Here is a 20,643-nt window from a genome sequence, read left to right as displayed (position 1 = left end):
ACACCTTTTCTAACATATATTAAGAGGATGGACATAAAAAGCTAAGGACTTATAAAGTGGGAGAGTAGGAAAATAATCGGTCTTCTGACCAGCATTTAGACTGTAATGGGAGAAGCAAAAGTAAGGTGTAATTCGGGGACTTCTTACTCAAAGTTTTATTAAACATGTCTATGTGAATATTGCCTTCAATACTATAAATGCACTAACGTTGGAGAGGATCGCCAGAAGCACAACCAAAATTGTTAAAATGTTCTGTTGTTCTGTTGTTCCATTAAGATTTTATACAGAATGTACTTTCAGTATACAACATAATAATGTGTGAAAGGTGTACAGTAAACTAAAAATGCAATAAAATATACTTTTTGAAAAAAAAAACTACCACAGTCCCAAAAAGAAAAACACCACTTGAAGTCATGGACTACAAAAGACGTTTGGACCTGGAAAACTGCAACAGGTGTTAGCACTATCTCGTTTCCTCTGGCATTGGTGGTTTCTAGTTCTGGCAGAAGCTCTCTGGGAAGATGCTGGAGGGGAGGGTGAGTATTCTGTGACCATGTTTACTATCAAAAACTAGCTTGTTCTGTTGATTCACTATAGCAGCTTTAATTTATGCATTAAAACAATGCAACATGTCATTCGGTCTTTACTTTAGTTTTCAGCTAGCCTGGGCTATATATTGCAACAATAACAGTTTTTATTTTGTTTTTATAGATAGATAGATAGATAGATAGATAGATAGATAGATAGATAGATAGATAGATAGATAGATAGATAGATAGATAGATAGATAGATAGATAGATAGATAGATAGATAGATAGATAGATAGATAGATAGATAGATAGATAGATAGATAGATAGATAGATAGATAGATAGATAGACGGACGGACGGACGGACAGACGGACAGACAGACAGACAATTTATTCAGTCGAACGTATATTTTGTGTGAATCTTCCTACCTTAACCAACGATCATAATATAATGTATTTTTTCCTTTTCTTTATTTTACTAATAGAGGAACACGACCATTTTCCGGTTGTAAAGCATCGACCCAGCACGCTGCGGTACCCAACTGACACCCATGGGTGGCAGGACAGTTCCGCAAAGACGGGAACGGCCAGGTGGCGGACTGCTCTCTGATTGGTCGGTTCCGTGCGCGTCCCCGTCGTCTCCTCCCAATTTTCCTGGCATGACCTTTTCCCTTGGCAATCACTTCCTCTGAGCATGAACGGCCATCTTTAATGTAAACTCATTCATAAAAAGTTGTGAAGATCGTTTTGACGCTGCAGAACAATTCCTCTGCGCACGGCGCAGCGTGGACGGCGCTGTGTGCAGGCGGTTCGCGGCGAGAGGCGCAGAGCGGAACGGCACCGCGGCAGACTGTCCGTCGAGTCAAAGTAAACACCGAGAGAGAGAGAGAGAGAGAGCGTTCATGTTGTTCCGTTCGGTATTATTTCATCAAACGAGCGGTCCCAGTCATGTTTCCGGTCGCTGTCTGACACGGTCTGTTGGTCCCAGCATGTCTGTGTGCACGTGAAGCGGCAGAACCATGACGCTCTTGCAGCAAACAGCAGGTGGAGCGCCGCGATCATTGTCTGAAGGACACGTCTCTGCCATGTTGTTCTGGATCAGTGCTTGTTTCTTTGTCGCGTTGTAGCAGAACGCTGACCCCTTCACATTCCTCTAAACGTTCATCTCCTGTTCCCTGTGTGATGGCAGAATGAGAAAGAAGCAGACGGCCAAGCAGAGGAAGACAGAGGAGCCTGCAGAGGTACAAGAGTTTGTGGTGGACAGGATCATTCGCCGCAGAGTCTTTGATGGCAGAGTGGAGTATTTCTTGAAATGGAAAGGCTTCACTGAGTGAGTCAGATTGCACAACCTTCTATTGTGTAAGATTTAAGCTCCTTCCTGATAGTCCAACGGCCCTCTGTCTTATCACAGTGCAGAAAACACGTGGGAACCCGAGGACAACCTGGACTGTCCTGAGCTGATTGAGGAGTTTCTGAGAAGTGCACCCCCCACAGAAGACGAGCAGAGCGAGCAACAGTTCCGTCCCAAAGAAGAAATGACAGAGCAGGACGTGGAACTTGTGAGTGTGTGAGAAATGTAGAGGTGGAGGTGTCTGAGTGTGTTGTTTCCATTTAACTTACAGCTTATTTAAAGCATCTTCTGGCTTTGCTTGGATTTAAAACAACCTCTTTGGCTTCGAGTTGGTCAGAACCAGATATCAAGTAAAGATCACCTGATAGCTTGTTCCTGCTTAAAACTGAACTGAACGAGGCGTGTAAAGCTTGGCTTTGCAATCCTGCTGAAAATGAAAGCATTTAAATTTCCTGTTTTTTAACCGTTTCATTTTCAACCATTAACCTCTGTGGCAATTTCCTCTTTGTGATCACGCAGTCCAGCGAGCAGAGCAACTGCAGCAATGGCGTCCCGAAGCAGGACGATGAGCAGTCAGACGCCCCCATCAACCTCAGCACATACCTGGAGCCTGAATGCATCATCGGCTCCACAGACAGAAAGGGAGAGCTCATGTTCTTAGTCAAATGGTAACTATTGCTTCCTGTTCTAGTCCAGTGCTGAAGAAATACCAGCAGGTCTGGTCTTTGTAGACTGATCTCCTGGTCTGGTCATGACTGACTCTGATTATGAAGCAGAAAGTTTCTCTCATCCAGCCAGAAAGCGCATGCAACAAACATTTGATTCTTCATGAGAGTAAGGAGTATGGAGCGTACAAACTCCAAACATTGGGTTTGAAGTTTGTTTCACCGTGTTTGGGGCAGTGTGGATGTAGAAATGTTGGTTAAAAACACATCTAATGTGACAGACATACCGGGAATGTAAAAAAATCTAATTAAATTTTTTAAAAGCAGCAGATGCATTTATGTGGAAGTCAAAGTGTGCCACATAATCATAAAAATATTCTTTCCCTTGCATCAAATGATCATTACATTCAAGGGAAGGGCATCCCTGTGGCTGTCCAAGCCCAGAGAAACCTGACTGATATGGCTAAAAAGCATCTCTCTTTGAGTGAGGCCAATATAAACATAAAAAATTACAATATAAAAGATAAACAATGAAATTACTAATTCAAATGAGCTTTATATATTTGTACACATAAATAAAATTTTTCAAAAATAAGATGAAAATTTCTAAATAACGTAAAAAATAAAAAGGAACATCTGTAAAAAAGATGCATTCCAATATGGCAGCCTGATATCATCATATATAAATTAAATGAGTGAATTTGCTCTAAACACAAACTTTTTGTCCTACTGAAGATTTTTCTTATTTACAGTTTACCTTTATCTCTAACTGAAATAGTCATGTCATAGTTGAATCTTTGCTCGATAAAGTTCTGGAGCCCAAAGCGTATGAAATATGTAGGACGGTGGCCCTTAAGGACCAGAATTAGGTTTTAGCTGTTTTACATTATGATGCATAATAGACTCATACCAGATAAAATTATTACCTACAGTACTCAGCATAAATGAGTACACCCCACTACATTTGTCAGAAAACCTTTAGTTTCCTTTCAGAAACTACAGTACATGTTCTATGAGACACCATCCTACAAAGTACTTCTCTAAATGTGGGCCATTGATCGCAAACACGATTTGATCATTTGCACACAAAAAAGTGATTTTCCTAACAAATCTATTCAAGCTCAAGTTTCAAAAATGAGTACACCCCAATTCCAGTCTCAGGAGAAAAGCCACACTTAAAACTACAAAATTCGTATGAACAGGCGTTCGACCACAGGTGAGTCTAATGATTCATGCAAGAGATGTCCAGCAGACAGGTGACTATGAAAGAGCATTACTTACCAAATGAAAGCCCTTCCCATTTCATGCTGTCAGCAACGGCTCCACATGGAAGAGAAATGTCTCAAAATCTGAGAAAGGAAATAATTTCTATACAAAAAAGGTGAGGGCTAGGAGAAAATCAGCAAAGTTTTACATATCAGTCAGAATACTGCAGCAAAAGTCATCCTAACATTTAAGAAAGATGGAAGTACAAACATCTTACAGAGACGTCCAGGCCGTCTGCAGGAGCGTCTTCTGATGAGAAGCAGGGTTTTTCCTGGCTCAAACTGAGGCAGAGGTGGTGTGGTTCTTGGATTTTAACAAGACACAAAGAGAATTAGACAGGTTTGTCCGTAAAACAGTGCCGGGCTTTGTTTTTAGTTTGATACAACCAAGGTTGTCTGGGACAACCCATAGCTGATGTCCCAACAACTCGAGCCAAAATGGCTTTGAAAACTCCAAGGGCGAGCATTAGCCCAGTTGTCTCCTGTTCGAAAGCCCTTATCCGCTTTCCAGAACCTTCCTGTGTCTGTGGTAGCTGTGAAACCAAACCAGTGAGGTCGAGGCTCTGCCAGGGAATATAATTTGCTCTTGTGCCCTTAATTAGAGTTGGGTACTGGCTATTGTCAGGACATCGAGCAGGTGGTCTTAGGACATTTCTGGGTCTCAGATCATGGTCTTCACTGCTAGGACCTGGTTTTTCCTCCTCTTGAGTCTGAACTGTGTTTGGAGCAACACATTCTGGTTTATAAAGTGTGTGTGTGTGTGTGTGTGTGTGTGTGTGGGGGGGGGGGGGGGGTTATAAAGAGGCTTAAACCGTTTCTCCTTGCTTGTGCTAGTGGTGTTCTCACTATCCTCATCTGACTGTGTGCCTGTGATGTGATTTATGGATTTCTGCAGCCTCTGAGATATTTCCTGTACAGTTTGGTTGACATCGTTTAGCTCATCATGTACATTTGTGTCCTTATTCTCAAGGTCAATCCAGTATGAGTCAGCCTTCGGTTTTCTTTTTAAAAAATCCTTATGTTCTGCAAAACAATCAATTGCCTTTCGTCCCTCTTCACTTACCGCTCAACGTCCCGTGCTACAGTACTTTGGACGCGTTCCACGTGGTGGAGTTGTTGGTTCTAGTTCCCTTCCCTTACCTTCTTTTGTTTTTGCAGCAGGAGCTGCATGCTTTCCTCTGTTCGGCGTTTCATCTGATTGCTGTGATGCAGTTAATTTTAAAATTGCATTTTCAATATCTGAACTAGGGCTGAAACGATTCCTCGAGTACCTCGAATAATTTGAGTACAAAAAATCCTCGAGTCAAATTCTCTGCCTCGATGCTTCGTTTAATTCATGTTTAATTAATCCATGGCTTTGCTGTGGTCATGTTTCACCCGGACCGAAATAAGTGACGCACATACACACTGCACTGAATGCACACGCGAGTAGCGAACGCAACTTAACTTTCTTTTAAGCCATGGCGGACAACGTGGACCCTGGTGGAGTGCGAAAAAGACACAAAATGCCAAAGATGTGGGACCATTTTTCACGCCGTAAGGCGGAAAACGTAGTCCAGTGTAAATACTGTAAAATGGATTTAGCCTACAACAACACCAGATCCTCGGTGCTGCAGCACCTGACCAGGAAACATCCACATGTAAATGTCACTTCTGCAAGCGGACTCGGAGCCTCTACAAGGTAATGCATTTTAGCCTGTATTTCCATATATTCTGCAGACACTGTGCGACTTTTTCATTCATAGCACTCAGTTTCAGCTCACACCGTACGTCTGGTAGCAACACGTCGAACTTAAAATGTGCTAAAAATAGCAGTTTTTACAACACGTCTGTTGTCCCTCGGGATTGTTGCAGAAGGACACGGGTATTTATGAGTGGCGGAGGAAAACGAAAGAAAGTAAATAAATGTTTTGTGATCAGTATAATTTGACATAACCACAGCAAACATGCTTTCGACAATCCTTGTTAGTGTGAGACAAAAAAAGTGTAGAAATTTAAACGGACGTGTGTTAATAGGGAAACAGCTGGCGAGCCATGTTTGCGCATGCGCCGTGAGCGGTTCTGGTTCTGTTTGGGCCGCAGCCGCTCGCATTTGTTTACTGTGAAGTAAAGTTGAAGTGCTGAAGTTTTGAAAACTAATTTTGAATAAAACTTGAAGAATAACTGGCTATTGCTTTGTCATTTCAAGAGATCTTTCATATTTTATAACATGCTATTTGATATAATGGTTTACAAATGCAAAAGAGTAATTTATTAGAGTACTCGATTAATCGATAAAAGATTCGATAGAGTACTCGATTACAAAGACATTCGATAGCTGCAGCCCTAATCTGAACCATTTGGACCTTTGTCGAATGTGTCGCGCAAATCAACATCTCCTGTAATTTTAACAGTTCCCAAAAGGGGGTGCAGGCCCTCTTGTTCTGGGGTCTCCACCTCCTTTGGGGCCATGTCCGTTTTGTCTTTCATTTTAAGGATGGCGTGTTTGAGGTTTTATCTGTAAATCTTTCCTTCATTCCTGAATAAGTCCAGGATCTGAAGTTTGTTTTCTCTTTTCTGCTGTCTTTTCTTAGACCCATCTGATTTATAATCCTGAATTCTTAATTTCAGATTATCGCAGGCTACGACATCAAAAGCACCCTCTGGTGGCCAGGGACTGCACAGTTTGCTTGTTCGTATAGCCCAGCGGTTCCCAAACTTATTTAGCCGCGCACCCCCTTCTATGTCCCGACCATGTCAACGCACCCCCCAGCCCCCACATCAGGGCATGACTTTATATATATATAATCAGATGTCAAGCTAAACAGACAGGGTTAAAAAAATATGATCGACCTTTTTCCCCATCACTTTCATTTTTTAAATAGTAGGCCCTAATTAATAAACATTCAATACCATTACAATTCCCTTTGATTTAATTTTAAATAAATATTTAGAGTGCCCAGGTAGCACATAAACAATGCAATTTAACGTTTTTTGCATGGAACGTAACCCGTGGCAAGAGCTCTCTCCCTCCTTCTGCTCTGGTCACCTACTTGTGCGTAAATAAATGTCTATAGGGGAAAAGATGGAAAAGCCATGAGGTTCACTTTTGCCTCACACCGACTTATTGCTGTTTTATGGTGTGGCTGAATCTGCGATCCGCTGCCACGCTGACTGGAATAACAAATGCTGCAGTAACATGAGTTGTAGTCAGGTGTGTGTGTGTGTGTGTGTGTGTGTGTGTGTGTGTGTGTGTGCGTGTGTGCGTGTGTGCGTGCGTGTGCGCGCAAACACAGCTCCATGAGCCGCTCCAGTCACTGCGTCTTGTTATTGGCGCTACTTAAACCAATGTTGTAAAATTAATTCTGCCCAGCACTGATGTGCTCACTTGTGCACCCATGAGTCGTGGTTCCGCTACAACGCGTCTGACCTCTGACAGACGCACTATGAACTTCAGATCTTCAGCGCGCTGTTAATAGGCTGACACGTTTAGAATGCTGTCCCACGGTCAGTGTGCTAATATAATAATGCTAAAATGCTCAGATGGGAATCATGTCTTGATTTATTTTGTTACATCCACAATGTTCTGTGTGTGAGGTTTACAATGTCAGAACACCTGCATGAGACAGGTGTTAATTACAATCTGGCAGGCACCACCTTCAGATTCCTCCAACACCGTTAAAAATGATCAAATACGGAACATATCGGCGTGCGCAGGTCAGAGTGCTGAAGCTCGGCCCATTGTTATTATGAAGCTAGGGCACATGCGGAGGACACACACACACACACACACACACAAAATATACTTGTTTTCAATTGCATTTATTGGGCCCACTAACTTTTTCTTAGGCCCACCCACAAATGAGTTTCTGGCTACGCTAATGGTGACATATGACAGACTTCTCTGAGCTCTGCAGCCATTACACTTTTCACCTCGTGCACCCCCTAGCGGCAGCTCTCGCACCCCCAGGGGTGCGCGCACCACACTTAGGGAATCCCTGGTTAGCCCATTTTTTCTGACATGTGCTTTATATCTTTTGCTAAATCAAGGTTTTTTTACCGACAAAATCCCAACCGGCATCACCGACTTTTTGAGATTTCAGAAAAACGTATTTCTCTAATTAGTAAATTAGATTGTTGATTTATAATCTCATGAAAGTAGAACAAAAATTGAAAGTTGAAACCTATGATTGATATATAATAGCTGTACTCTTGATGAATTTATTGTTGCTTTGTTTACGCAAATCGTTCAGCATTTTTTCTTATTATAAATTCTTTACAAATCAAATTTTTTCTGATTTAATACTAAAGTAAAGTTGGTTTAACGAGCTTTGTTTATTGTTGGAGGAAAAAACTTATTATTTAATGTCTGGAAGTTTTATAAGTAAATCTAAATCATATATTTATTTATTTCTTCTCAACAGCTCAGCATGTAGCTGCAGGGAAACCTCATGTTGGAGGGGGCTGCTTCAGAGAGAGATAAACCAATCCTGAATGCAGAGCATGTGTGTGGTGAGGAAATCTCAGCCCAAAAGGAGGGGTTTCTCTACACCTATATGGCTCACCAACCAATCCGCACACAGAGGTGGAGTCAGAGGCGGGATCGCTTCTGTACTTCTGTCTGTGTGTATCTGTCTGTGTGTATGTACAGTCTATGGTGTGTATGTAAGAAGGAGAGCGAAGCCACACAGCTGGTGGGTGGGGCTTACACTTCTGCAGTGGAGCTGTTCTCAGTCTGAACTGAGAGTCTGCTGTGGAGGTTCCTCTCACGGAGAAGCAGATGTAATAAAAATACCTAAATGCATTCACCTTTCAAAAACTTTACAATTTTCTAAACACCTTTTTAACATTGCAGACAGAAAAGAGTCAAAAGAGTGTTTTATACAACAAAATCAACTTTTCTCCAGTTCTACCCTTTCCTCTTTTATCCCAGCCGGCAAGAGGACAAAACAAAAGCGGAGTGTTTGAGCCTTCACTGAATCTTGTTCTTATCTAAACTAACACAAAAACATCCATATTTCATCACACACTTCCAAGAAATAAACCAACCACACACAGCAAAGAGTTGAGTGAAACATGTTTTAAAGCAGCATTTCATGCATGACACACAAAGCACAGAAACATTGTATAATATTGTTTTCCTGTTAATCTTTATTCTTCTGATTCTGCTTCCGTACACTTTTTGAACCTTTTCTACTCCATCAATTTTTTAACTATTTCAACAATTTTATATCAAAACATTCAACTCATTAAGCTCTTTCCGGCTATTACGTTTGGCATTGATATCTTTAAATTTTTTTGAGTTATTAAGCTTTTTCTGCGAAAATTCTCCCATTGAAATGACTGGGATTGGTCAATTTTCAGCAAATTCCTATCACTTTTTTGACCTAAAACTCTATTGGGTTCCTTTTAACTTAGAGACTTCATTCAAAGTTTAACAAACTCACAAGACTTTCCTGTTAAAACATATTAAAGAGGCTTTTTGATATCTTTTACGGTTTTTCTAAAATCGCAGGTAGAAGTTGAGGTACGACTTGAAATTTTCAGAAAAATTCACAAAAGTTATAATGGGAAAAGATAGGAGCAGTGACCCTCCCTTGCTCCATTTCTGGCGTTGTCCCGAGAGAACCGTAGGTCCAATTGAAATAAGACACACGCTGGCTTACAGCTAACGAATATACCTTCGTTTTGAGCTATAATTCATGACTGTAGTCCAAACATTGTGGTCGTACGGTTCATTTGTTTGAGAAAATTCCAATTTAAAAAAATGTCTCCCACCACTCTAAGCTGAAAATTCTGCACTTTTGAACTTCACATCTTCTGTGAACAACTGTTTACTACCCCCAGACCGTTTGGACTACCAAAACAAATTATAACTCAAAAAGTAGGAATTTTTGTCGGCTTTTCAGAATGGGTTTCATTTTATCTGTAAGTGTTACCGTTCTTTCGCTACAAGCCTCAGAAGGAGGAGAGACCCTGATTCTCCCTCATTAGCTGTTTTTACAGGACCAGAGCGTTTTCAAAACGGGATTTGCTGCGGCACCCTGGGGAGGATTTTGGCATTTACCGTAGCAAAGCTGAAGCTAGAATATACTGCCGTCAGGCACCTCTCCAACCAAGATGGGATATAGGGAGGTCGCTGACCCCCCCCCTGTTGTTGTAGAGCTTAGTCTTTCTTAGGTTTACGATCATCATATATTTTTCTGTGCGACATTTGATTGTGCGACTGCTACCCGTTAGCTTTAGCATTAGCCAATCTATGTGTAGCTGCACTTCTGATCCCAAACTTTGGACCAGTTCTGCCTTTGTGATGTTGCACCTGTGCTACGTTTAAAAACAGACAGACATGCACAGACAGTGTTTTCGTCGCACTGTACAGCCCTGGTCTGATATGGAAGAGCCTGCGGGAAATTCAGGACATCAATAGCACCAACCATAGATATGGACAAACTAGCGAGAAAAGCCATTTTTGATCTTCTTTTTCTGCAGCGGTTTTAGCGCTTTTCGGTGCACCGCTGCTAATACAGCGCCCCTGTAGTGGTGCAATGCTGTAACTGCAGTTAAAATCACATCCATATAGCTGGGGGGTGAGTGAAACCAGGCTGGGGCAGCACTAAATTAGGTGGAGGCGGCCGCCACGCAAATTTTAACACAGGAAAACCCTGAGAAGGGTTGAAGAAAATAGCCATACAAGTTCACTGCAGTTAGCTAAAACAGTAGAAAGCTAAACTGGAGTGACCGTGACATCATACGGCTCACACTTGCAGAGGAATGGCATGCATGGGTATAGTCCACGAAGGAGGTCTCTCCTAAACCCCATGCACAAAAAAGCATGCCTAGGATTTGCCAGGGCCCATGCTGAAAGAAACTCTATTCACTCTGGAGTGATGAGACAAAGATCACCGTTCTTAGAACTAATGGCTTCAAACTGTATGGCATCATAAATGTGAGGATTTCAAAGAGAAATGCATGGTGCCTACAGTGACGCATGGTGGTGGCAGTGTCCTTATGTGGGGCTGCATGAGTGCTGCTGGTGTTGGGGAGCTGCATTTCATTGATGGTATCATGAACTCAACAATGCACTGCTCTATAGAAGATGCTGCCTTCACCTTGTGCATTGGTCGCCGTGCACTTTTCCAACAAAACAATGATCCAAAACACACATCTAAAGCTACTGTAGCATTCCTGAAGAAGAACAGGGTGATAATGCTTGAATGTCCAAGTATGTCTCCTGATCTGAACCCAATCCAACACTTGTGAGGAATTCTGAAGCAGCAAGTTGAACATCGCTCTCCATCCTTCTTGTGAAGAATGGAAAAATATAGATGTTGCAATATGTCGCCATCTTGTTCATTCCAAGCCTAGAAGACTTGGTGTTGTCCTTGAAAATCACGGTGGTCATACAAAACACTAGATGTGGTAATTTTTGTTGTGGCGTGTTTTCATTTTTGCATCAACAAGTTTTAGTAAATCTGAAGACTTTGATCTAAGTTATATAATTAACCTTAATGTCATGTTATAAAGTTAAACATGTGTTCAATAAAACCGGCCTTGTGAACATTCTGGAAATTATTCTTTTGTTCATTGAGCTGCTAATTAAATTTGTACTTTTTAAGGGGGTGTACTCACTTACGCTGAGCATTGTACATATAAAATAAACAGACCAGTTGCCAGTAAAATTACTGCTTTTTGTAAATAAAAACACAGACTAGAATGAGACCAGATGAAACCTTCCATTTACGCCAAATCATAATGAACTGGAATTATTTCTAATTTATCTTTAGTCCAGCCAAGTCGGAAACAAAAGTCAAGTCCCCTTAGCTTCCTAATGGGATTTATTTTATTTTTGCATGATTAGTTTCAGTACGTTGTAGAATTGTTTACTGAGAAACTCAGACTGCTCACTTCTAAAATGCTATCAAATATCAAATGTAATCCAAAAAAGTCTTCATTATGTTGGCAATGGTGGCAGAGGAGTCAAGTGCCCGCCCCGTAACTGGAGGGTTGCGGGTTGGAGCCCCATCTGTTACAGTCATTGGGTCCTTGGGAAAGACACTTCTCCCACGTTGCCTCACCTGTCGGTTCCTCCCAGGACAGCTGTGGCTAGTGTAGCTCATCACCATCAGAGTGTGTGAATGGGTGAATGTGTTGTAAAGCGCCTTAGGGGGTTGTCTTTCATGCATTTGCTAGATGTTTACTTTTATTTAAAAAAAACTTATAGATGGAAAATCTGATCAAGTGCAACAAACTTTCACAAGTTTCTGAATTTTCTCTAGTAAATAATCATCTTTAAAAATGAGAAAACAAGATGTGAACGTTAAATGTCCAAACTGCAAATTCCAAGAAATAATTAACATTGAGATTTAGCCTCACAATTGAAAAATGAAACTAAACACCCAAAGACAGCGTTTAGGATATTTCCCGGATCTCCTAAAATTCTGATAAAATTTGATGTTGAATCCAAGTTTAAAAATGGAGAATATTTTACAAGCAAGGCCAAACCCAACATGTGCCAGATGCTCAAAAGTCAGATCAGTGAGGTCAGACGAATCACCAACAAGGTCACGGTTAAAGAAGTCTGTGCTCTTTTGATAGTAAACCTATTTTTAGGAGTGCAAAGAGTGAGCGGACTTTGAAAGATGACGACATTAACAACACACACCCACAACCAGCAGAGGAGTGTAAACACAGATCTGACTCCGTCAGTCCTGAACAAACACTCTGGAATTGGACACATGTACTACAATTTAACAAAGAGACTTTCTTTTCATTTTTTTCTTGCTCTAAAATCTTCTGCATTAAAATGTAAGGAAATAAATGGAATAATAATGGCTTCAAATCAGTAGAATTTATTTTCCCTTTAATATTTTAGAGGTTTCCCACATTTTTCATTGATTTGCATCCTGCTCATCCTCAGGAAGAACTCCGACGATGTCGCCCTGCTGCCGGCTCGTGAAGCGAGTCTCAGGTGTCCCCAGGTGGTCATCGACTTCTACGAGCAAAAGTTGACCTGGCACTGCGGAGACGAGGAGCCGTAGAAAACACACGAGAGAGGGTTTGTGACGTGGATGATGACGGATGAACAGCTGCGCTTTCACCTAAAGCTTAGTTTAACCTCCATCAGCTGACATTAAAGGCGCCCAGCGTGAAGTCACGTCCCGCTGCAGGTAGAGTTTCAGAACGGCAAGCGTGAAATCCTGTGGAGGGGGTGGAAATGTCATCAGCCAAGCAGTGCTCCGTAAGGTCACTTTGCCTTTGAGGGCACGGCAATGGAAACAAATACAAATCCTGATAACTTAAGTTCAGAGCAGCTGATCTGAGGTCAAATTAACATCTTGCAGCGTTTATCTTGTGTCATATGTAGCAGACTCATAGCCATCCTATGTGTTAATACCTACAGCCTGAAGAGCAAAATCTTGTTGCTACTGCGACAGTTGGTCTAGATTCCTAGGCTTAGCAGACTCAATCACTGTAGATGAGTTTAGTTTTTAAGATTTTGAGTAACAGAGTTTTGTAACTTTTTAGCGGTGAGCTGATGAGCGTGTGCTTTTGATTCCTGTTAGCAGAGCGAGTCAGCTTTTGTTCAGAGCTAAACAACGTCCACCTATTGTGGGTGATGTAATGGAAGCGACCTCTTGGGGCCACTTGCAGAAAAGAAACTAAGGAAAATGTCAAGAATAAGAGTTGAAGTAGCCTAACTGTTTTGGGAAAAATAAATTCACTAGTAGTTGATTTCAGGAGTAACGAGTGGACTTGGATCCTTTAGTGTTCCTGAACCTGACTTGTTTCTGTTTCTGGGTTACAGCTGAGTTTTTACTGAGTAAACTAAAAACGTCAGGCAAGCTGCAGGCTTTTGGCTACTTCTGCTGCAGCGCCCAAAGTAGAAGTCAATGAACTTCCTGTAATCTTTCACAATAAAAGTCCCAAACATGCACACATGCCTAAATATCATCTGAAGCTGAGTCAAGTAAAACTCATCTAAATCCTGGTCCCCGAGTGGCCGTGTGCAGCATATTTTAGTTGTTTCCCTGCTCCAACACACCTAATTCAGTGACTGAGCTCACCAAGCTCCACAGAAGCCAGTTAATCACTTACGGATTAAAGTCAGGTGTGTTGGAGCAGAGAAACAACTAAAACATGCTGGAGAGCAGCACTCGAGGACCAGAGTTGCCCACGCCTGCCCTAAAAGAACAGTGCCGGTGGAGTTCAGGTCCAGATGCTTTGCACTAAAAAGATTTCTTTATTAATAACCTGATTATGATTTAACTCATCTTAATCTCAAAATAAAAACCCTCTGACTTTTTTCTCTCAACCTTTCTATTTTAATCCAGAAATAGTATTTTCTTGACATTGTACCTTTAGTCCAGACACTTAGTCTTCTTTCCTCTGTGTCCGGTCTTTGATGCAACCTTTACTGTACCTTTGTATGAATCTGCCATTGATTTAAATGTAAAACACAAATCCCTGTGCATTTAACCCGCTGCTTGTAGCAACCTGTCTTTTCATTTATTATAAACTCAAATATTTGATGCTTTTACTCAAAGTGAATGTCCAACTGTTTCTAAAATAGACCCGTAGGGTTTGTACCCGTGACCTTTGTGCACTTGTATGAATGTCGGTGGTTGTTAAATGTAGCACTTTAGTTGTCAGACAGGGATGTTGTCGCTGATTTTAATGATCCAGCTGTACTTGATCCTGACCAGGGTAAATACATATCTCCCCTGACTGTCATGAGACACCCGGCTGAACCTTGAACCTCCCTAAAACACACTCCTACTGAACTACTGTTAACTGTTGACCATGAATCTGTGAATAAAAGAAACCTTTTTGGGACACTTTTTGTTTTTCATTCTTATTCCACTGAAAACTCATTTATGTTAAAGCCTCACGTCCAAACAGTGACACGTCAGAAACAAATTGCTTCATAAAATTTATGTGACCATTACGGGGAAGGGCTTAAGTCTTGTGACTTCGTTTGGAGACCTTTGCTCCTTGATGGTATGGAGAGAAAAAAGGGGTGCAGAACTAAAACATTATCCGACTGGTTAGAGGTCTCTGAAGCTTCAACCTGTTGACATTTTGAATTATGAGAGAAGAAACCACAGATCAGGTTAGAGTTTAGCCTTTAAAATCTTCATTTCTGAGAATTAAGTGTAATTTGGCCTTAAACACTTCTTGTTTTTCTCTTGTTTTCTGTACTTTGCAAGAAAGAACTGTTGGATTTTCCAATCCTGATTTTTTTTCATCGTCTTGGTCATCGCACTTCCTCAATCTGCCAATAAAAGCCTTCCTCTTTTTGCTGTTCCATGCTAGATTGAGTTCAGTGTGTCTCCTGCCTCCTCCATGCAGCAGCTCATCAGTGTGTGGGTGCGAGACCCGCGAATACAGAAGAATGATTTCTGGCACGCCTACATAGACTACGAGATCTGTTTACATGTAAGTAAAACGATGAAAACGGTAGATTCCACCTCTGATAAGTTAGATGTGTGTGACACTTGTGTGACTCGTCACAGACCAACAGCGTTTGCTTCACCAAGAAGATCTCCAGTGTGAGACGGAGGTACAGTGAGTTTGTATGGCTCAGGCAGAAACTGCAGGCTAATGCATTGCTAATGTAAGTTATTTAGATTAATTATAACGTTTTCTGTATGAAACACTTCTGCTAACACACCTCCTGTGTTTTTTAGGATAAAGCTACCAGACCTGCCTCCCAAAAACCCTTTCTTCAGCCTGAACAACGCTCAGCAGATAACAGACCGGATGAAGGGCCTCCAGAAATTTCTGGAACAGTAAGAAAATATAAATTTTGTAAAAGTCTGTACTTTTCTGAACTGGTTTGCACTGGTTTCCACCAACTCCACACCCCATTTCCACTTCCACTGGCAGTAAAATATACCACACACAGTAACAATAGTGTGCGTTCTCCCAAATTTTCCCAGGATCCTTCAGAGCCCTCTGCTGCTCTCTGACAGCTGCCTGCATCTTTTCCTGCAGTCAGAGCTCCGTGTGTCCAGGATAGAGGCCTGTGCTGCGGGGAAAACCAGCTTTTCTGTGGCCCAGGCAGTTCAGGGCAACGGGCTGCGGCGATTTCACTCAGAGGAGGACCTACAGAAGGATCTGTGCCTGTCATGTGACTCTGACTCAGACAGGTATTGTAATGCTGCGTTTTGGAATGTCCAGACCAGTGGAAATAAATCCCACTATTGCAAAAGCCTCCAAATATAACTGTTCTGCTTTCTGTATCAGATTACAACATCTGTAACTTTATTCTCACTCCTATTCATCACGGCTCAGACTGTAGAGAACCTGACGGCAAGTTTAAGGAGTTGACATTTAACAAGAGCACAGCTTCCCTCGATTCCATATCGACCTGGCAAGAAGAGATGCTCAACTTCTCACCTGGTTCTACATAAAAAAAAAACTGGAGCGTTTTTCTGGATTCCTGTTCAGTGGCTCTGTAATAGAAAAAAGAAAACTCAAATCAGGCTTTGTGAATATAAGTGATTAACTGATTTACTGAATGAATTCAAAAATAAACATATGAAGTGTAAGTTATAATAAATGTGTTATATGTTGCAGCATTGTGCCTGAAGGTGGCAGTGTTGCCTCAGTTTGTACATTAAGTTCTTATGAACATAACTACATGTCTGCTTTGTAAACAAATCTTACAGAAACACAGATTGTCATTTTACTCATGAAACTACATATGACCATGTTATCTAAGACAGCCTGATGGCGTGTGAGGTGAACTCAAACTACCTGCTGTGTAACAGCTGCAGCTTGGGCATCTCATGGGGCTTACAGGAGATGTACAGTTGGATGTCATCAGCATAAAGATGGTAGGAGATTCATTTAAAAGGCTCAGCATGTACTGAAGAGGAAGCAGATAGAGGAGGAAAGGTAGTGGCCCCAGCACAGAACCTCACTGTGTTGGAGGATCGAAACCTGGAGACGGCCACAGAGAAGGAACGCTCAGACCGATAAGAGAACCATTCCAGTAGCAGGTGATGGTCAACAGTATAAAGGCTGCTGTTCAGTTCAGCAGAACCAGGACAGAACAGGTACAGGTACAGGTACTCAACCAGTTCCAAACAGCAGGAACCCAAATATATTAGTATCTTCTACATCCTCCATGGACAGCCATAACAGATACTTAGTCTTCCGTCATCTGAAGGCAATTGTCTATGGTGTGAAGATACGAGATGTGCAACACCTGAAACTACGGATACTGCAAGCCTGCGCTGGCATTTCTCCTGTGGTGTTGCCGTCAGTGTGTGAACAGTGGGAGAAGAGGGTTGCACTGACAATCCAATACAATGGGCAGCACATTGAACACATTTTATAAGTTGTCAGAAACTTGTAAATAACTCATGAAAGAATAAAGTTACATTCCAACCAAGCACACCATTGTTTTTCTTGTGAAATTCCTAATTAGTTTGATGTGTCACATGACCCTCTTCCTATTGAAAAAAAAAAAGTTGGATCCAAGGTGGCCAACTTCAAAATGGCCACCATGGTCACCACCCATCTTGAAAAGTTTGCCCACTCACATATACTAATGTACCACAAACAGGACGTTAATATAACCAACCATTCCCATTTTATTAAGGTGTATCCCCGTATAAAAGGCCCATCCTGTACCACAGGTCTTTACCTGTCAACTTAACTTCTCATGGTCTTCCAAACTTTATCCAGTCTTTGATCAGTCTCTATGCAGACGATGTTTTACTCTTTCTCCGGAATTCTCAATCCTCTCTCTCCCAAGCAATTGAACCCTTTTTCAAAAGTTTCAGATTACTCAATAAACTGGTTAAAATCCACAGTTCTACCAATTAATTTCTCTTTTGTCAATATACTTAATACACAATTGGAGTCAGGGAATATCACATACCTGGGAATTAATGTCTCTCCCAAGTTAGATGATCTAACAAAACTAAACTATATCCCACTTTTAAAGAAAGTGGAAGATGATCTTGCAAGATGGAAATCCTTACCGATATCACTCATGGGGAGGGTTGCTACAATTAAAATGATGGTCTTACCCGGAATAAATTACTTATTTTCAATGATCCCAAACAAATCACCAGCTGACTGGTTTAGATCTCTGGACTCTTCAATTACCAAATTCCTTTGGCAGGATAAACCTCCACAAATTAGCTTAAAAATGCTTCAGAAGACCAAAGACAGAGGAGGACTGGATCTACCCAACTTTTATTAATATTTCTTCGCCAACAGGTTGCAATATATACCAAGATGGTTGCAAGATAACCCACTAGATGAGTCCTGGTTGGATATAGAACAGACACTTTGCAATACGATAGAGCTTTCAGACTTACCATTTATTAGCTCAAGCATAAGAAAACTTGAAGGCTTCAAAAGTATTAGTATCAGCACCTCTCTGACAGCATGGTGGGAGTATCTAAAAATGACAGAGTCTTCACTAGTACCATGCAGACGCACACCTATCTGGAATAATCCTGATATTTTGCAAAATAACAAAATGATGAACCTTCCGGACTGGAAAAATAAAGGAATCCTATACCTGGAACACATATATGAAGGATTGGACTTCATCCCATTTAATAGAATAGTCTCCCAATTTGTAATAGATAAGAATAGCTTTTTAGAATATCACCAAATTAATTCTGTAGTTAAACAAAAATTTAAGCTAAATAAAGTAGAATTACAAACACCACCAAGGGTATTAGACTTTTATAATCCCCCCCACCCCCCCACCCCCCACCCAATTACTGTCTAAAGTTTATAAGACACTGTCCAAAATAGACGATAGAATAGCAATCCCTATTGAAAAATGGGGGGTGGATCTATCAGTCAGCTTTGACCAGGGCTTCTGGTCCCAAACTTGTTTAAAAACTTTTAAAATGATCAGACACTCCAATTTACAATTAATTCAGTACAAAATTCTACACAGAGTACACTATACAGGTCATCGGATTTTCAGGATGGGGTTTGTGTTGTCTGACACCTGTACACACTGCACAAACAACGTTCCTGACAATTACATTCATGCACTGTGGTCCTGTCCACCTGTCCAGGAATTTTGGGGTAGAGTATGTAAAGACCTGTCAAAGTCTCTGAAATGTCATATCCCAACCACCCCCTCTCTTTTTTTACTGGGAAACCTGGACGATGTCCCGATTGAATCATCTTTAGTTCACGTGGTTCTGACTGCCATATGCATCGCTAAGAAAACTATCCTCTTGAATTGGAAAAATAGAGAAACTCTCTGCATTAACCAGTATAGAAGTCTTTTGTTAGATCATATTGCACTTGACATAGCCTCTGCTTCCACTTCAAATCAATCTCTCTGGGATCCTTTGATCGGTTCCATCACATAGCGATGACGGGGGATCATTGATATTGTCCTGCAGGATGATGTGGGTGATGGGGTGGAGGGTCTGAGTTTGGAGTATCTGGACGTTCCCTGGAGGTGGGTTCACTGGGGGTGTCTGGGACTGGGGGACTTGGGGGTCTTGGCAGAGGCAATGGATCACTGCCTGGCAGCTGCATTGCCCCTGGGCGGGTCTAGGCCTAGGGGCTCGGGGTGTGGGGGTGGCCGGCCCCATGTGGGGATCTGGGCGGGGCCTTGGGGTCAGGTCCTGACATGTATGCTGCCGGGAAGAAGGCAGGAACATGCTGCAGTGCCTGGCCCGGGCTCAGGGGTCTCAGGTAGAACTTGGCTCCTCTGCTGTCCCATCACAAGGGAGGGGGAAGTCCAGGAGGGGGAGGACCCAACCTTACCTGGATGTCCTATGTCTTATATGTTCTGGAAGTTGTGCAAATGTAGGGATGGGAGTAGATATTCTGCTGGGGTGGGGCTGGGTTGGTGCCCTCCGACTCTGTGAGGCTCTGTGATGATACTGCTTTGGACACTGGCAAGATGGGCTGGGGTCTCCATACCCTGGTTGACATTTTGGCAGCAGGGGTGCCTATTGGGGCAAGTGGGGGAGCTGGCTCCCTGGAGGGCTTAAGTCCAACCAGCTATTCCTCCCCATCCCCGCACATTTTTCTCCTCCTGCTCCCTCACATCATCACACAAACATGCACATAAGACCTCGGGGGGTGGACAAGTCAGGGGGTGCGGGTATGGACTCCATTTCTGCATTCCTGTGGCAACCTGCCCCCCAAATTTATTTGCACCTTAAACAATTCCACCAACAACATTTCACGCAAACACACACTTAGGCACTTGGGAGTGAGCACATTCAACGGCATTTGGCAGGGGATTTTTCTGCCTCATCCCGAGTGCCGGTGCCCACTTCCAATTTTAAACTGCACTTGGACACTGAGGGCTGTGGGTGCAAGTGGGGTGGTGTGGTGGCATCAGCTGGCATAGGCCAGACGATGCCCGCACTGCATGCTCACCACAGCCATGGAATACACCTCATCAACACGCACTAACACTATATTTGCGCAGGCGGAGGGAGACTAGGGGTCTAAGCACACCCCTGTTGTCACTTGGCTTCCTGGGGCTGGAGGGTAAGAGAGAAATCTGGCCATCCGGTTGGGGTCTGGGGTGGTGGGTTCCTGTGCTCAGCGTTGGGCGGGAGAGCCTGCTCATCAACACCCCAGCAGAAAGGGCCGAAATATGGGAGCTGGTAATGGTTGTACCCCTTGTGCAGCAGTACCGGGACCAGAGTGAATAGGGTGTTTATGGGGAGCATGAGTGGGTTTCTGGCGTGCATTTTTGTAAGTCTTTGGTTGTATGGATATGTGTGAGCATGAGGGAGGGAGTGTGTGACTGTGTCTGTGTATGACTTAGATGTCAGGTGGGACCTTTGACTTCTCCCTTCTCCTGGGACTTCTTTTGATGCTATACATCTTTGTCACCC

General features: G+C 42.3%; 2 protein-coding genes across 5 annotated transcripts; both read left to right on the top strand.

Moving 5' to 3' along the window:
• Nucleotides 1–1,230: 1,230 nt before the first annotated feature.
• cbx3b (chromobox homolog 3b) lies at nt 1,231–14,625 on the top strand. Of its 2 annotated transcripts, none has more exons than XM_070546580.1 (5): nt 1,231–1,397; nt 1,720–1,860; nt 1,942–2,089; nt 2,401–2,549; nt 12,708–14,625. In XM_070546580.1, exons 2-5 carry the CDS (start codon nt 1,721–1,723, stop codon nt 12,826–12,828), a joined length of 558 nt encoding a protein of 185 aa, XP_070402681.1. In that variant the 5' UTR covers nt 1,231–1,397; nt 1,720; the 3' UTR covers nt 12,829–14,625. The 2 variants fall into 2 exon arrangements, with proteins under 2 accessions (XP_070402681.1, XP_070402682.1); XM_070546581.1 differs by lacking the exon at nt 1,231–1,397 and adding an exon at nt 1,415–1,574.
• A 130-nt stretch (nt 14,626–14,755) lies between these two features.
• Nucleotides 14,756–17,192, top strand: snx10b (sorting nexin 10b). Of its 3 annotated transcripts, none has more exons than XM_015974694.3 (6): nt 14,756–14,900; nt 15,104–15,226; nt 15,304–15,404; nt 15,478–15,579; nt 15,730–15,939; nt 16,085–17,192. In XM_015974694.3, the coding sequence occupies exons 1-6, from the start codon at nt 14,877–14,879 to the stop codon at nt 16,089–16,091; spliced, it is 567 nt and encodes a 188-aa protein (XP_015830180.1). In that variant the 5' UTR covers nt 14,756–14,876; the 3' UTR covers nt 16,092–17,192. The 3 variants fall into 3 exon arrangements, with proteins under 3 accessions (XP_015830180.1, XP_015830179.1, XP_015830178.1); XM_015974693.3 differs by having other exon boundaries at nt 16,037–17,192; XM_015974692.3 differs by having other exon boundaries at nt 15,730–17,192.
• Nucleotides 17,193–20,643: the final 3,451 nt, after the last annotated feature.

This window comes from Nothobranchius furzeri, chromosome 17 (assembly GCF_043380555.1).
Source record: "Nothobranchius furzeri strain GRZ-AD chromosome 17, NfurGRZ-RIMD1, whole genome shotgun sequence".
Taxonomy (NCBI): Eukaryota; Metazoa; Chordata; class Actinopteri; order Cyprinodontiformes; family Nothobranchiidae; genus Nothobranchius; species Nothobranchius furzeri.
The sequence above is the reverse complement of the archived record's forward strand: the minus strand, read 5'-3'. Positions and strand labels throughout refer to the sequence as shown.